The sequence below is a fragment of the Dinoponera quadriceps genome, unplaced genomic scaffold (genome assembly GCF_001313825.1).
Source record: "Dinoponera quadriceps isolate SergipeBrazil2010 unplaced genomic scaffold, ASM131382v1 scaffold1069, whole genome shotgun sequence".
In the NCBI taxonomy this organism is placed as follows: Eukaryota; Metazoa; Arthropoda; class Insecta; order Hymenoptera; family Formicidae; genus Dinoponera; species Dinoponera quadriceps.
In genome coordinates this window covers 1,611,475-1,628,572 of record NW_014555200.1, presented here as the reverse complement: position 1 = coordinate 1,628,572, position 17,098 = coordinate 1,611,475, and the positions used below count along the sequence as shown (strand labels likewise).

At 47.3% G+C, this 17,098-nt stretch overlaps 1 protein-coding gene across 9 annotated transcripts in view; it reads right to left on the bottom strand.

Moving 5' to 3' along the window:
* The window catches only part of LOC106743418 (rap1 GTPase-activating protein 1-like), an 82,835-nt gene that overhangs the window by 19,621 nt on the left and 46,116 nt on the right, over positions 1 to 17,098 (bottom strand). For 8 of the 9 annotated variants that reach the window (XM_014617231.1, XM_014617232.1, XM_014617236.1 and 5 more), the window contains 2 exons: positions 10,769 to 10,880; positions 10,277 to 10,369 (listed from right to left, as the gene is read on the bottom strand). In XM_014617231.1, the coding sequence (XP_014472717.1) occupies positions 10,277 to 10,369; positions 10,769 to 10,880 (205 nt within the window). Of the gene's footprint in view, positions 1 to 3,817; positions 4,635 to 10,276; positions 10,370 to 10,768; positions 10,881 to 17,098 lie in introns of those variants that run through there. The other variant, XM_014617240.1, reaches the window with a different exon arrangement.

The window sequence follows — 17,098 nt, the reverse complement described above, 5'->3', positions numbered from 1 at the left end:
TCTCTCCTCACCTCCAAATTACTTTTCCTTCTATTTTATTATCTCATATTTTTCTGACGAATGGGAGAGAACGGAAGCAATAACTAATCGCGCTTCATATCGTTATTGCGTTACCTTCGACGAGAACAAGTTGACAGAGGAACACATATTCTAACCGACGACGATGTAAACGTGCGATCATTTGCGGAGATCGCCGCGGGTAGTCTGAACTAATCAATGTGGCTCGAATAGGCTTTATCGCGTTTAACGCCTGCGATCGCTTTACACGCGAAAACGGGGTTAAGGTCGAAAATACGAACACGTATAACTAACAAACCAATCGTGACCTTCCCATGACCAATGTAACGCGAATTGCATAAGGTCCAATTTTGACAAACGTCAGCGAAATTTGCGTGGCAATACTAAGAGGAGAAATTTCGATAAACCACGTTTCGAGACGATCGGAAAGCTTAGAAACGAGCTCTTTCGCTCGCTCTTCGTTTCAAAATCTCACCAACTAATATTTTCGGGCGTTAGTGAAAGCATGCGAGAGAACGAGAGTACCAAATAAGACAAATCGATTTTTCGACGTTAGGTGGAAGCCAGACGGTCGGCCAACAGCTGCGGTGTGGAGAGAGAAAGAGAGAGCGCACCTGGTTATTTATACGGGGTGGTCCGCGCGCGTTCCTTTTTTCGCCCGATCCAATCCAATTCTCCCTCGATATCTTCGTGATCGTCGAGTATTACATACAAGTCTCTTACACTTTGCGCGAACCGTGCTCGCGCACGGAATGTGCCTCGAGCAAACCTGCGTATTTTCAAACGGTCACCATTTTCAATGTACGAAACAATCGCAATTTTCGCACGAATCATTCTTCCCGCCAATCACGCGCGCGTTCTTTCTCCTCTTCTCCAACCGATCGTGTAACCAAATTCGCGATACTCGCTCGCGCTAATTAAGATCGAATCATCGTTCATTCTTCTGGTCGGCTTGCTGTTTCGTCGCGCGTTCTTGATCATGACGAACGCGCGCAGTCAATCGTACGCAAATTCGCGCGCGTGAAAATAATAAGAATTTGTTTCGAGCGACGCTCGTCTACGGGGACACCCTATATGGACATCCCTCAACGGCAGGTAACGCGTTACCGACGATAACCGACTAAAATCTCTCTTCGGAAGCATCCGTACGGGTTCTCGTATGAGCTTGCTTTGGCTTCAAGCCATATACGTGAAAACGAGAAAGAGAGAAAAAAGGGGGTCAAAGAGGGGGACATGAACAGCTGTGCGGCCCCTTTTGCGGAGCGCCTTTTAAAACGCAACTTCGGCTGCGAGAACCCCTCCTCACGGTCTTTATTCCGGATCTTTTTTCTCGCGCGGAAATATGAATGATTCGCGATAGCCCGTCGAGAGCCGCGACAACGAAGGCGCTTCTTAACGAACCGACGACTTCGCGAGGTACGTGCTCGAAGAAAAGAGAGATCGCGATGGTCGAGGACGCTTCGATAAACGGTAACGAAAATCGCGAGAACGTGTCGAGAGCGCGTGTCTGCAAACGCGCTGAAAATAACGACGACTCGAATAATTTCTCCTCCGCTGCGAGACGCTTACTCGACACTTGCTCAAAGTGGAGCGCTGTGATTTCGCGAGTGTGTCGCACGGACGAATCGATTGCGAAAAGGGTGAATCTTTTTCGCAAGTTCGCGCGCGAGTCTTCCTTTTTGGGAGCACAACTTGCGCAATTTTTCTTCTCCGTTTCAAATTGGAAATTCATTTTCCACTCGAGAGATCTCCGCGCGACTCTCTCGCTCGATTGAACGTACACGAGGCGTAATAGTCGAGAATTTCACGGTGTGGTCGAGAGCACGAAAAAGGGAACGATAATTGGCCGCGCGTGGTTAAATCGCGCGCACGAGCGCCGGCGCGACGAGCGTAATTCCCGGCAATCAGAGCTCGGTGCGTCTTCTGCGGGGAATTAAAATGCCTGTCGTCGAGAGCACGTGCTAGCCGGTCGTTAAGAGAGCTCGCATTTGACTCGTTGGATGAGCGCGGCCCTTCGAATATAATTACGCGCGACGACCGGCGAACGGTTAAGCCAGCATAGCTACGATTTTAAGGGACAGACGCGCAACACCCGCTGGCAATCGGCTTAACCGTTCCGCGAAGAAAGCCAAGCTGCATCGGCCCATTTTTATCGAGACGCAGCGCATCGTGAAAATATATATCATTTACAAGTTTTGCTACTTATTTTGGGCACTTTTACACGCGGCTTGTAAATTTATACGGGCATTGGAGCGGTTTAGCTGTCAACAATAATGAGAAAATTGTGTGTTTCATTCTTGGAAAAGTAAGGAGTCAACCTTAAAAGAGTGAGTACAAAGCGAGTCTTTCTCAAGTAATTTGTACGTTAAAAGTTAAATTATTTATCTACTACACCGTTCCTCTGAGAGATTGAAAACAATGGCCTTGTAACGAAAGTCAATAAAGAGTCAAATTTGAATTTTAGAGAACAAAAAGAATATGGAGGCTAAAATCTATTTTAAACTCAGTCCCAGGCATACGTTCAGACATAATGAAACTCTTTACAAAGGAACAAAAAAACACAGAAATTAAATTCTTCGTGTAATAAAAATAATACTTGAGTCCAGTTAAGCTACATCGCAATATATTTCCAGGATATAGGGATATCCTATCCTTTCGTCAAACAAAAGCGAATTTAAAAAAACAAACAAAAACATTTTTAAATCTCGGACTTTTTCGTTGACAACAGTTTGAAACTAATTAGGCAACTTCTTAAGAATAATGTTCAATAATATTCAATTTAAAGAAAAAACATAGTCAGGTGTGCAGGTGACCTGACGGTTATCTAGTTTCTTGAGTTCATTTGCTAAGAATTCGTCTTGACTTGACGGACAAACAAGAAAAATAAATGGACAAACGTGGACAAATCATAGACATACGATTCCAACACGTAATTTGAAGTCAGTTGCATTCATATCGGTGATTGTTTGACTTTCCTGACAAATTTGATAAAAATAGCTTAAAAATAAAATTACCGGTTTTCACTTTGTGAACTTTAAGTTGTCGAAGTCACTCTCTGTGAGCCTTTTGGTTTGTCTTTAAAGAAGTTACAGTTATTTCACAGTTGTTTTTTTAAAGGCCTCAAATTATGTAAAAGATGAGTGATTCGCTCCCATGCCTGTTTATATATGTCATTATCTGTTCGTCGTAAGTTACAAATATCCAGATCCTTTACAGATTCTTCCGATTATCGCTAACAAGCAAGAAATATTTCAGTATGTTGAGAATCGTAGGTAGGCATCCCTCTTGTCATTTGACGCACAGGAATAATTTGAGACGAATGGACAATTGAAGTTATTTTTACACGCGTGTCTTCTCCCTCTCTCTCTCTTTCTTACAGCGAGCGGCGGCGGACATTGACAACGTTGTTCGAGAAAACGCGACGACTCCACATATGGAAGTAGCTATTTCACGGCGAAGAAACGACACGACGAGAAATCGTGGTAGTACTGTCACTCGTGGGAAAATGGGACTTTTTAAGATGAACCGGCCCGTGAAACGAACGCGCGCGTATAACGGATCGCGCTAGGAAAATGAATACACAGTCGAGCCGAAGTTACAGTTAACGCTCTCGTTTCGCGGTTTACCGTGCGCCTTTCTTCCGTTCGACGCTCGCTAGTCCCGCTCGCTAGTAATGCGAAATCGTTGTTTGATTAGAAATAATTTTTTCTTCCTCTCTCTATCGCTCATTTTTTGATTATCGAAAAATACAAAGAGATTGAATATCTCTGGCTGTGTTTTGTTACCGAGATAAACGCACCTGCGACAGCAGCTTTGGGAAAGTGTGCGCGGATCGTTCGGGTCTCTGTTGCTGCTGTTGCTGCTCCTGCTGCGCCGCGGCCTCCGATCTGAGATCGTGCCTCCATCTCAGTACCCCCATCATAACCGCGGTCGCGTTGAAAACAGTCCTATGAAAAGCGTCTCTCTGTCTTCCTCCCGATCGATCGACTCACGAAGTTCGTGACGTCTGCACGTTCTTCACTTTCGATCCACTCGGCCGGTCGTCGGCGAGAGTCCTCGAGTCGAAGATCGCTGGGAGACGAGGGCTTGACTTTCTATCTGCGTAGGCTCGCCTGTGTTTTATATGTCGTCAACTTGGACGTCGGCTTCTCTCAGCTGCGGTTTCGCGCGCGTCGAATCAAAAACTCCGTTGCGAGCGTGCGCGCGCGCGCACGGAGGATCTTCGGGATCTTTTTCTCCTTCGATCGGCCCGAGCGATCTTCGCGAGACGAAGTATCGACAGGCCGGCCGTAAGCTGGAAGCTCGCTGGAGGGAAAGAGACGCGCGTTACACCGTCCGATCCGTTATTCCGAGGTGATCCTTGGCGACGGTCGCGTCGCCGATCGCGGTGGCTGTCATCCTGCGCTGCCGCTCCGAATTTCACACTGCCGAAAGGCCCCGTTGCTCCCCGGTGTCGGTGGGTTCGTCGAAAGAACCCGCGCGAAAAGAAAGTCACGGGAGAGATCGCCGCGTCCTGAACGCTGCAACGCCCGCGAGTGACTGCGAACCGGACAGATGACGCGCATGCGCACGACGTAACCTCGCACAGTGAGCGCAGAAGCGCGACTGAGCGCGCGCTCGGCGAAGCGTCTCGCGGTGGGCCGCTCTCGCCGTCCCGGCAGTGGCGGATCGACGGTTTTACGAAAGCATCCGCATGGCGGAGACGCGTGAGAAAAATCCACTTTATATCCCCGATAAACTCGATCCTCAGCGCGGATAATAATCGCTTTCAGGTAAGATTGACGAATTTCGCTTCGAGTTGCGGAAGAGTAAATCGCCGACTCGGAGTATTCACTCTTCTTCACTATTTTCTTCAGGTATACACGGAAGGTAATTTATCATCGGTGAAACGTTGAAAGTATTGCGCGCAGTTTTTCATCCTCGCCGGAAAATGTGCGATTTAAAGACAGGTGTGTCGCGATGTAACGCTTCGCTCGATCTGAAATAATCAGTTCTTAAGTGCGCCGTCTTCTGCATCCGCCACTGCATCGTGCACTGCCCGTCTCGCTCTTCTCGTCCGACGGACTTTCCCGTGCCCTCTCAATCCCCTCGCGCATCCGACAGACGTCCTGCCGTTCTTAAAGCTCCCACCACCATCGAGCCGTAAACGTTGCCATGGTCGCCATCGAGTGCGTAAACTCGATTCTCCGTGAAGCGGCGCTACACGGCTTCTCTTTTCCCTCTCTCTCTCTTTTTCTTCAGTCAATTAGGTCAGGTCGAACATTTCGACATTTTATGTCGTCTTCTCTCGAGACAGGTCTTTTTTTTCGAGACGGCGCCGGTCGGAGGACGATAAGAGTCTCGCATTAGGCTTTTCGAGTCTTCGGACTTTGAAAAGGTAGACGAATCGTTGCGAAACCTTCTTCCTTTTCGTTCGACACGCCTGTGTGAATTTTAACACAATCTGCTGTGAAAATGTTCTTTCATGCCAATAAGACAATAATAGGATATCATTTTCTCTCCACCGGCGAGAGAATATCCTGATGAGAAATCGTTGTGTCATAACGATTTTGTTAGAGATCCTTGCGTCGATCGACCACCGACGCCGATAATGGACATCTGCGGTCGGCCGTAGAACCTTTCCCCCCAATTGCATTCAGGAGAAAAATGCGATAGGAGAGACGGTGTATCATCGATCCTAAGTTCGACCGATGCTTCGTGACTTGGCGGCTTCTTCGGAGCAAGGTGAGCCCTCGGCTCGCATGGTAACGACAGGTGGTGCGGAAGGTGAAACTCGGAGGAAACGGACGGTGAATTTGTGGTGTCCAGGGAGAACGAGGGAGCGAGAGAGAGAGAGACCGGATGTCCTTTCGTGGTCGACTTATTTCGTTGTCGGTGACGACGAGAGGCTTCCCGTTTCTTTGTGTCCGCGTATTCTCTTTGTTTCGTTATTTCGCCCGACTTCCTGCGCCCGAAAACTTGAAAGCGTCACAGTATATTCGCCCCCCCCCCTTCCGCCATTTACATAGGCGACCCTTCAAAATCGTACGCTTCGCATCATCTCGGTAACAATGGCCGTATTTCTACCGGAAAAGACGATAGCAAGCGGGCTCGCAAATTCGAGCATCGCGTCTACCGAATCGTGCCGCGAATCGGTTCAACGTGCGAATCGGACGTACAAGTTCGAAACACGCTCTCGTTCGATCGATTCCGCTTCGCTTTGATAATTACACGCAGCGATAGCCGGGAAGCGCGGTTAACCCGGCGGTTGCGACACCGCGCTTAAAATAATCTCTCCCGTTCGGGAGAAGAGGAGATTTGACGGGGCGCGAGAAGCGCAGCCTCGATAGTCGAAAATGTTGGCGGCTGAGTGAACGCCCCCGCGCAAGAGATATCGGTGCACTTTTTATTTCCCGACCGGTCAACAGATAATGAATGAGTGTTAACGAGTCGCTGCGATTTCAATCGCTATCAATGGGAACGAGCGTTCGTTCAACAGAACGCTGGATGGTAAGTTAACGAAAAGAATCGGTGGCCCCGAAATCGATGCGCTGTACGAGTCGCGCGGAAAGCTCTTACGTTTGCCAGAGACCGTGAGGAGAGATCGTGCGATAATGTCGAGCGCATGTTAAATAAGCGGAGAAGATTTAGGAGATATTTCCGGCGAGAGAGGAACGTTTCTCCGCTCCGTCGATTTATTCCGCTCGAGTCTGCCGCATCACTAACCCGCTTATTCGCGCGTCAATCTCTCCGATACTTTTCGGTTAGAAATCATATCACGCGCAAAGAGTCACGTAACTTTGCATTCCGAAGCGTAAAATAATTCGTCGAGATGCAGAGCGAAAGATACTTGTATCCCCCGAAAGGATAGAAGCGCGATGAGATCGCGTTTAATCGCGAGGGAATTGAATATGCGACTTAACAATCACGAAGAGCGATTGTTGGCGAACGGTGGTGAGCGATAACTCTTCGCACTATGCGTGACCTTTGGCCTTCGCCGATATCCGAGGAAAATCAGGCCCGTTTTGCCGTCCGCAATCTTCCGCGGCGATATTTCGCTCGTTTATTCCCCGCCTTTCCGCGGGCTCGCTAGACTTTTTCCAGTCGCGGTTCACAAAGAGGAGCACGAACTCTCGCGGGAGGAAGAGGAGGAAGGAGTGCCGAACGAAATCTACCATCTTCACGGTCGCTGCGCAGGACACAAATCTCAAAATCTTCCCCCGGCCGCACCACGACGGCTCCAAGCGGCAACTTCCGGCGCGTTTACCTGGCAACCGGAAGCAGCGCGTCTCCTTCCCCGCCCTTGCTTCCCGCGCGTCTCGTTTTACCGCGTCAGCGACGCGTTGTCCGAGTATGATAAAAAAATGCATAGTTATTTATTTGTCCATTTGAGATACACATTCGTAACACAATCCTCTTGACTAACTCTCAAATATCACAAGCGGTGACTGCTCGCCACATTGGCAAACATGACTAAGTTCTTTTTTATAGTTAACTTGACGAAAATACAAGCGTGAAAGTACTATGTGATTTCCTGATAACAGCTTGTCCGTTTTATCGACAATTGTTACAAGCTCGTCGACGGTAATGGATATTCGTTTAACGAGCATCAAAACGTCACGGTGAAGAACGATAACAAGGGAATTATTCCTTAATCATTTCACTCGACCGTGGAAAATTCAAGATACTGCGATTTTACGGTCTGCTTCATTGTGCCGTCCCGCGGAATAATCGTTCAACTTGTATAATCCTCGAAATATGCCCAGAATTTCTTTTGTGTGATTTACACACCCACGTGTAATATAACATAAAAATTTCTCCCACGAATGGCAAATTTTACAATGTTGCAATTACTCCTCTCATCCGATCGATAAATAATTTATGTTGCGTACGCAACATAACCGAGTTGGAAAAATTTTTTCAATAGTAGATAAAGAAGATCACTGTTGTTGCCAACTTCTACTTTATCCCAAGTCGATATGGATGCGTCGTCCTTTTTGCACCGTCGACAACGAAGTTTCCCCATCGTCCCGATCGATCTGCATTATCGGCGGTAAGGATTCATTGACCGGTCAAGAAGACAGGAAGCAAAAAACGAAGAGCCGAGGGACGGGTAAAAAAGAGCAGAGGCTTCTCACGAAACAGGACATGTGGCACGCAGATGATTACGGACTCGTGTGTAGAAATCCGCCGAGGAGAGAGAGAGCGAATTACGGTATGCAATAATCGTCAAATGCGGTTCCCATGTGCGCAACTTCCTGCAGACGCATGCTTTTTTCCTTTCGATTCGCGTTTTCCCACGCGTATGAAAGTCGCACAATTTTAAAAGCCCCGATTAAAGAAAGATCCGGCGAAGACGACGAACCGGCCGTGTCACACCGCCCTGCGTTAAACGTTAAGTACGATCGACGGTTAGTAATTAATCGCCTGGCGAATTAAATTTCCCCGTCAGGATGAAGTCTAATCTAAATGATATCGAGAGAGAATCTCTTCTCTCTTTTTAGTGTTTCGTAACTTGAGTTTTTGATAACTTTGTCGTTATTGGTGCGCCTCGATATCGCGTCGCTTCTCAAGTTTCGGCACGATCGATAGAACGCACGGTGAAAAGACCGGCCTTAATTACAAGCTGAAAGCAATCCGACCGAAAGCGCCGTTCGAAACTTTTGCAAAGTTTCACGGCTCACCCTCCCCCGCTTTTCCATTCACTTCGCTTTCTTTTCCCGCCGGGATGTACAGGAATCCGCCCGATAACAATCCCGGAATATTAAATCCCTTCCGCCGTGACATGTGTGATTCGATCGGATTTGGTCGCGCGCATTCGATTGATTATCGCCAGCTCGTGGGTTTCAGCACGTGATTGACACGATTTTCCCTCCGGGCGAAGCGGATAAGACGGGGTCAGCCGGCCGATCGGAAATAAAGCGCGGCGCTTCGAACGATTCGTCTCGAGTTTTTTCATTCGCGTCCCACCGGCCGTGTCGGATCGCGTTGTTCATTCATCCTCCTCCTTCTCCCCTTCTCTGCTTCCTACTCGCGTTTGTCCATTCATCTCCGGCTCGTTCGCGCGCGAACGAGCACGGGCCGTCGTCCCGGCCGAGCGGGCTCCGTCACGCGAGGATTTACACGAGCGACTTCTTCCCCCCCCCAACGACACGAGTGAATTAAAAGCGCATTCGCGAAATGGGGAGAGAAGTGCTTTAATCGTTGCACGAACGAAGGAAGAGGTTTTTCCTCCGTTTTAGCCACGTGTCGCGGCGAAAACACATTGAACACGCGCGCGGTAATTGGAAATTAAATTCGCGCGTTATTGCAAAATTCGATCGCGTGAATTGAAGGTAGAAACGTATACATTTGTCTCGTGAATTCGTGAAACGTACGGCTCATTTTTTTACGGACCGATTCGACGGATTTCTTTTTGTTCTCGTAAAACTATGTCGCACCCAATTTGATAATAGTGCACAGTAATGAAAAATGTATAATATTCGTTGGAAACGTTGGAAATTTATACGGACATGAATTTCATAATAATTTAATATGACGTATTTAAATTACCGTTCAGATGTAACATAGCGATGTATCCCGCAGTGTATTATTCTGTTAGCAGGTTTTAAATATAAACAAGGTCTTTCCGTTTCCGTGTGAGATCTCGATATTTAATAGAACATAGAATGAACGTTGGAACGGCTGTTGATTTCGTCTCGCGTGATTCGTGGCATTTTAAAACTACATACCGACCGTGAAGGCGTGAGATAGAAGTGAAATGTCATAAATTTAGACTCGGTCCAGCCTCGTGCGACCTCCGCATTAGTCGCTCTCGCGTCGGTTAAACGCGTGAAATTAGATAACGAGGGACTAACGGCTGTTTTTTTCTCCCTTTCGGGACATATACGGGCACCGGTATCGCTCTTAACGCGTAAACGTGTGACGTCATGGCCAGTCGTTTTCAATCGAAACAGCGACCACGCGGAGAAACGTAAATAAACATTTCCACGCATTCATTTTAAACACGCGTGTGTGTTTCTGCGTATTCATCGTAAACAGCAATTAATGTAAAAAAGAGCAAATATTAATCGAGTCTTTCGCGCTTAATCGATCATATTTTATTATTTTACCACCATCGAGCATACGCGTGCATAAACAGAGGCGTAAAAAAACTTCCGTTTGAATTCGATAATTCCCGCACTCGTTTTAAAGAGAAAAATCACGCGGACGAGTCTCTTGCCGTGCGAACAAAAATGTATACATAATTTTAATTATCTAATTATGAAATGTCGCATACCTGAGAGAAATACGATGGCAAAACGCAGCGTTGGTCGTCAAGACGCGAACTCTGCACTCGCTCGAGCAATTCGAACAGATCCTGCGTTGTGCTCTGTAACAACACGTTTTTACGAATGACACGAGCGGGTAAACGTTGAACAGCGTCGCTCCATCTGTTTATCGACGACATCGACGACGCATTAACATTCAACGATTGGACAATCGCGCAGAATCGCCAATCGTGGAAGAGTTTTTATTGCATAAACGTCGGAAATGAATTTTCCCGTTGTATACGTTGTACTGCTGTGCCCAGGTGTAATTCTTTTCTCTTGCTTTCTAGCTACAAATTTCGAAAGAGGTTCTTTTCAGAAACGGTCGATACGATTACTTCTCGATTAACTTTTCCGTTCAAATATATAATAATTTCCATAAACTCTGTTTTCCTTTTTTTTTTCAAAAAAATTAGGAATCAGTGAAAATAAACAAGTTCGATATAACGCATTTATTGTACCTTGACTTTCTCCGGATTGGTACCTTGCACGTCCTGCCTATCATCTTCCACGTTAGTAGTGGCTCGCCGAGACTCGGGTTCGCAATATACTGATTGCTCCAGCTGCTGCCTCCTGAAAACAAACGAGTCACGAACGATTAGTACAGCTCTTTCGTGTAAATAAAACAACATCTTAGTGAGCGTGACTTTTCCGCGGTGTCGATAAATAGTTGACGCCCGAGATTCAGATGACAGATGAGATCATCCTGAAGAAGCGAGCTAAAATGTTTACAAAACGTCGGAAATAAATGCATGAAGGAGGCGACTCGGAAGCCAAATCAAGTGTTTCTGAAAATCGCAGCGTCATCTACGGACAGCAACGTTACTTGAATTTTCGCAAAGTGCCTCCTCGTCACACAACCTCAAAAAGAACCAAAATATACACGTAATCTATTATCTACGCATCTCGTTTAAGATATTCTACGAATAAATCTTCGGACCGAAAATTACCAAACGAGAGATGAAGTATTCAGTTTTCGTCTGTCTGGAAAAAGGACACACGCGCGGGATGAAAAACTCGAGCGATAAAATTCCGCTCAAGGATCGTAGCTTGAGCTTTGGTTGATGATTGACGCGTCATCATCCGGTGTCCCGGATCGAAAAGAATAGTCACCGATTTGCCAGCCGGGAATTTCTTGACAATTTGGAGACTCCTCTTTCGCGAAGAAGACGGGGTTGAGTACGCCGCGGCGGGAAAGTCTCGCTTCCTTCGGCTCGCGCGGGAAGGCTGTTTCGCCTTTTCAAGAACACGCTCCGATCTATCGCGCCGCGATCCCATAAGGCAAAGTGCATCATCACTGAGCGTACGAAGAAACGGGCGTATTAACATATTCCCCCGGGAAAGGGACGTAATAACTCCGCCGTAAGTTACGCGGTATTACGAGACACTCCTCCGGCGTAACGATATCGCGCTACAACGACGCGTGAATAAATCCTAAAGTGAAGCACTTTGTGGCCTCGACTCGCAACGGCCATTTACGGGGGAAAACTCGCGGTAAACAAGACGCGATAAATAACGCGGCTAAAGAGTAAAAGTGAAATACCAGCCGACGCACCATAATCCGCGTACCGTGCGTGCGTAATCCATCCCCTTCTCTCCTCGCCGATAATACCGCGGTATTATTAGACTGGACGAATTAATCCGGCGGTCACGCGATTTTTCGACGGCGAACGACATCGATAATTGGCCTGAACGGAGTATCGAGCAAATAACGACGTCGTAAGGATAGGCGCGCGATGCCACGTAGAGAGAATACGTATTACTACGCTTTGAACTGTATACTCTGTACGAGTTATTATATACAGCGCCGTATCACACTATGATATAGCGAAGCGTTTGTAATGTAGAACACACACACGAGGATACGATTAATTTCCAGGAAACGGCGTTTTCCACGTGAAAAATGTTTAACGAGATAAGGAGTAGACGGACGGACGGACGACCTTTCGGCAGCTATTCGACCGGGGAGAAAAATGATACCGGATTCATTACCGCGGCAATTTTCTGAAATACTCCGAATATAAATTCTAATAAGGCGAATCGAAGTAACTACTCGCATAACGCCACATCGGCGCGAGCAGTGTTTTTTACCGAGCGAGCGAGAAGAAAGGCGGAGGTGATTTTTCTCAATCGGGTCTTCACAGCGGAATTCAATTCGCAGTCAGACTAGAGTAATTCGCTTGTGTCCCCGGCGCTTTGTAATAGCGCGGTTAGTCTGGGAATGTCAAGATATATCCTCCAAGTTTCGACAGATACTCCCCAGCGGAACGATCCGGGAAGTCTCTTAATCGAAGAGGAGGTCGGCGCGCAAAGGCTACGCCACTGCATCCATTCCAAATACTCGCTGACCAAAACGCAACGAGCGCGACCGAGGCGCAATAAGCGAGATAGCAATTATCCAGGCTGTGTGCCGCAAAGAAATAATCGCTTCGTACGATCGTATTTCTATCGCGCGCCGGCAGAGAGGGGGAGAACCCGCCGCCTCGCCGAAGGATCGCGCACGAGAACATCACGCGCGCAAGACGTAAAGCGCGCGAACGGCCGACGATTCATCGGTCATTCTTCGAAATTCAAGGACGATTCTCTCCTCCCTTTGTGCATCTCGATTTTAGCCGAGCTCGGCGCCGTAGAAATTGTCGAGAATGCGAGTGTAACGTAAATTTCGACGAAATATATATATTACGCGATTGAATCGTAGAAATAACGAGAAGGGACAGCGTAGTTGAAATTTCCGACGGCTAATTCGGAGCATCCCCATTCGGAACAGACTGCATCTGGCGGCAGCTGCGGTCTTTTTCGTCTCGCATCCTTCCCTTTGCTCTCTCATCGCGTCGTCTCACGACGAAAAATAGAGAGAGAAGGAGAAAAACGTCTCGTGTCCCAAATTCGCGCGAAACGCCGGCGCAGTTGCGAAATCGCGCGGCTGAAGAAGACGCAGGTAGGTACGCCGCGCGCGGTTTAACGCGCAATTTAGAAGTTTCAATATTTAATTTCCAATTTCGCCTCCGTGCCGCGCGTCTCGCTCAATATTTCAGCCGATGCTTCATTTAACGTTCAATTTCCTTTCGCGTCCTGCTTATACCGCGCAACGTTTTTTTTCATTTCGTCTCACCTTCGACCGGATTACCGGAATACGTGGCGAAATCACCGGCTACGCGAATAATATGTTCGCGAGTGTAATTAAATGCGATTGCGGGGCGCGAAAGCGGATTTCCCGAGGCGGAGTCTCGTCGACTTGACGCGTTCCCCTGGTTCAAACAATCGCGACGATCACCGGATGCCGGCGATCGAGGAGAGCACCGAACGAATGAGTCGAATCGAATTCTCGTTTGCGGACGGGAGAGGATGGAAGGTAAGCGCGATGCATGCGAATTGCAACGGGACGAGAAGGGAATCACGTTGCGAAAGAGAAGTTCTGTGAAAGCGACCGCTGCTCTCGACGGAAGAAATCGCGGCACGCTTCTACTAAAACGGCGATTCTCTCCGCGGTCAGCGTTTGTCGTCGTATCTGTCGATAATTGCACATTCCGCACGCTCGAATGTCGTAAAGAACCGTCCGCTGTTGTCTACGTCGTCGCGCCATAACCGGGTTTACATTAAACCCGGTCGAGAGGGAAAAAGAAGAAGCAGAGCGAAGAGAGGAAATTGGGCGAGGAGAGGACTTCTTCCCTTCAAACGGGATTGTTCCGTCCAACCGAGAAAACTCTCCGTCCGTTTGTGCCTCGAGAGAGAAATTCCAGCTTAATTGAGCGAGTTGTTATTGTTGACACGAATATTCTCAAGTATCGAAACGTCCTGCGAAAAATCGATTTTCCAGTCTGTTGAACCCTCGTTTTCCCCCGCGATTTTCATGAGATCGTCGATGCTGAATTCGCCGCTTTTGTGTATTTCTTCAATCAAGTGGACGGTTGCGTAAGTGCAGTCCGCGCTGTAGTTCGGACGGCCGTAAACGGGTTCAACGTCCGATATTTCTCCGCGTTAACGGCGATATTTGTTAATTCCCGAATGGGCAATACGATCTCGCCGGCATTTATCGTTCGTATCTATCCGTCCCGCATTCCGTGCCGCCATTGTCGTTTCCCAAGCCGATTATTACGTAAACGAGATCACTCCGTTAACCGGTGCGCCGATATAATAACGTGTAATTTCGCGTTTTTTGCGCGTAATCCATTCACGCTTCTATCGCATTTTAATCGCTTCAATTCCGAAACGCTCTCTTCGCGCGCATGGACGGTCGTCGCTCGCGATATAATTCAACATGTCCCATACAACACATGATAATAGCAACATGTGACATACATACAATTTACGCAGCGATCAGGTAGAAATAACGCGATGATTGGCAGCGTTGCATGCTTGAAATTGATTAAAATCACTTCGACAAACATTCCCGGTGTAATTATTCCGCGGATCCTGGAATTTTGTCCGGACGACTTGCTTGCTACTCGCCGTTCGTCAGCGAAAGTAAAAAAAAGGGGGTTCGCGTCACTCGGATGTCACGCGGAATTACGAGTGTTCCCACTGGATCGTGTTTCTTCCTCGTGGGCAACGCGCGGCCGGTCCGCGGAATATAATGGACGCGTCCAATTAAACGAGTTAATTTAATCAAACGCACGAGTCGGCGCGACCGACCGGACGAACAAAGGAGAAATTAGCGCACGCCAGGACGAACTTCCTAATAATCGCGTCGTACGTAATCCCGCAAGTACACTCACGTAGATTACGCTCCAAGTGTTCCGGCGCCTCATTTAGGAGGATTGGGCATCCTCCTTCAGTCTTTAATTGCGAACGATTCTGTTCCAAATTACCGATATTTCTCCGATATGATCCGCGCTAATGTAGCGGAAGAATATAACGCGAGGAATAAATGGCGAACAAATAGAAGTGCCTTCCTGATCAATTTTACCGTACAAACGGAAATGGCGCCGATAAAAACAGAAACGGGAAACAACCGATTAAAAGACAATTACGCTTCGTTGACAGAATGGCACTGGAATTTTACTCTTTTTTTTTTTTTATTTGCAAATGTCAGCTAGACATACCGGTAATTGAAACGTTTCGTCCCGTCCGCAGGATATCGGCGATAATTTCGACGATGATAGCGCGTTGTGGAATTTTTCCAATCTATCGTTCGGAGAGTCGAGAGTGCCGACGACCGAAAAATGATTAATATCCTGGCTCCGGTGGCGAGCGTTTAACAAAACGCGCCGTGGGGGGGAAAAAGTGTGCGAGAGAACCAAGTGTCCACGCGAATGGAAAATATAACCGGACGAACGAGTCCCGCGGCAGATGTCGCGCCGCTTGCGTGTTGCAAAATTAATTTTGCAAGTGCACGTCGTGAGACACAGAAAATCCGTGATGATGCCGGAGAGAACAGAACGAGGCTCTGATCGTCGGCCGCGCAGAAAATGTCGAAACGATTACCGACGGATCCATCGACAGATTGTCGAGAGGCGAAGGTCGAATGATAATTTATTCCACCGCATCGATCCGCGCGAAAAGGTGAATATGCGCGATCTCGCCGGAAATCCGTGTTTGCTCATCCAATTGTTCCGATAAACTGCATTAAAAAAAAGAGAGAGAGAGAGAGAGAGAGAAAAAAGAAAAGTCGGAAGATCTTTCACGCGAGGTGAGATCACCTCGAGGAATCGCGTTTATTATTTCAGCGAGACACGTCTAGGCAAATGAAGCGGGAGAATTCGTCGCGAATAGAGTCGCCACCGCTCGATCGCCACGACTCGATACCGGCACGATAAATCGTGTGCCCGGGTCTGCGGCAAGAATTTTATCTCGTGAAAGTTATCGCGTGCCTGTCTTTATTTAGTAGATACAACGGGTTTATCACATTCGGCAGAAATACAACATCGAGTAGAATGCAATCGATATCGCGGAGGTACGCGATCTGATTTCTGGCTCCGTTTACGTTCTATAAATTATCAATATGGAGTGTCGCATTTTTCGCCAATTGTTACGCAATTGGCCAGATTTTAGCGGGATTGATACTGTGTTTTATTAGATAATATTGCTCTATCGAAGCGCGAAATAAACTCGCGCTGCCTAGTTTCACGAAAACTCATATTTGTTAGTAAATATGTTACGAGATCACTGATGAACGAGTTTTATTTCGTTTCGCCCGACGACACGTTTGTCGCAACACCGTGTATATTTCCATGGACTGCCATAGATGCGCGTCATCTCTCCTGCTTCGTTACGTAACACGAGCGACTGCTCTATGAGTCACTGTCTGATCGATCTGATCCATCTCGGCGCGCTAGATCTCCAAGGAATATCATCGCTCGCGCGCGTATCGATGCACCGTCTATTGTGCCGCGTGTTTCAATATACCTTACTCGGCGAGCAATAAAATCAATCGTCGAGATCCTTTAACGATCTCGCAACGACTATGACACGGTTCCAACGCTGTTGTCCCTTAATAAACGTCAATTTATTCCGATCGAATATCCACATGGAAAAATATCTCCTAAAATTACACGTATATAACCGACCACTTTTCTGTAGTATTACGAGTATTATTCCATATTATATATTCGTTATTTCTTCACCATTTTATGTAATAATTATTATTCCCGATTTATACACTCAACATATTTTATTCCCGTACCGGCGAATATATACACTTATTTACCGTTTTTTCATTATTTTCACAATAGTTATTAATCGCGAGATTTCCCTCGTTAGAAGATTTCACTCCTCTCTTTTGCATCGTCTTTATCCATTCATCAGATCCGATTAATACGATGCGATGAAAAAGACCCTCCCCCCCCCCCCAA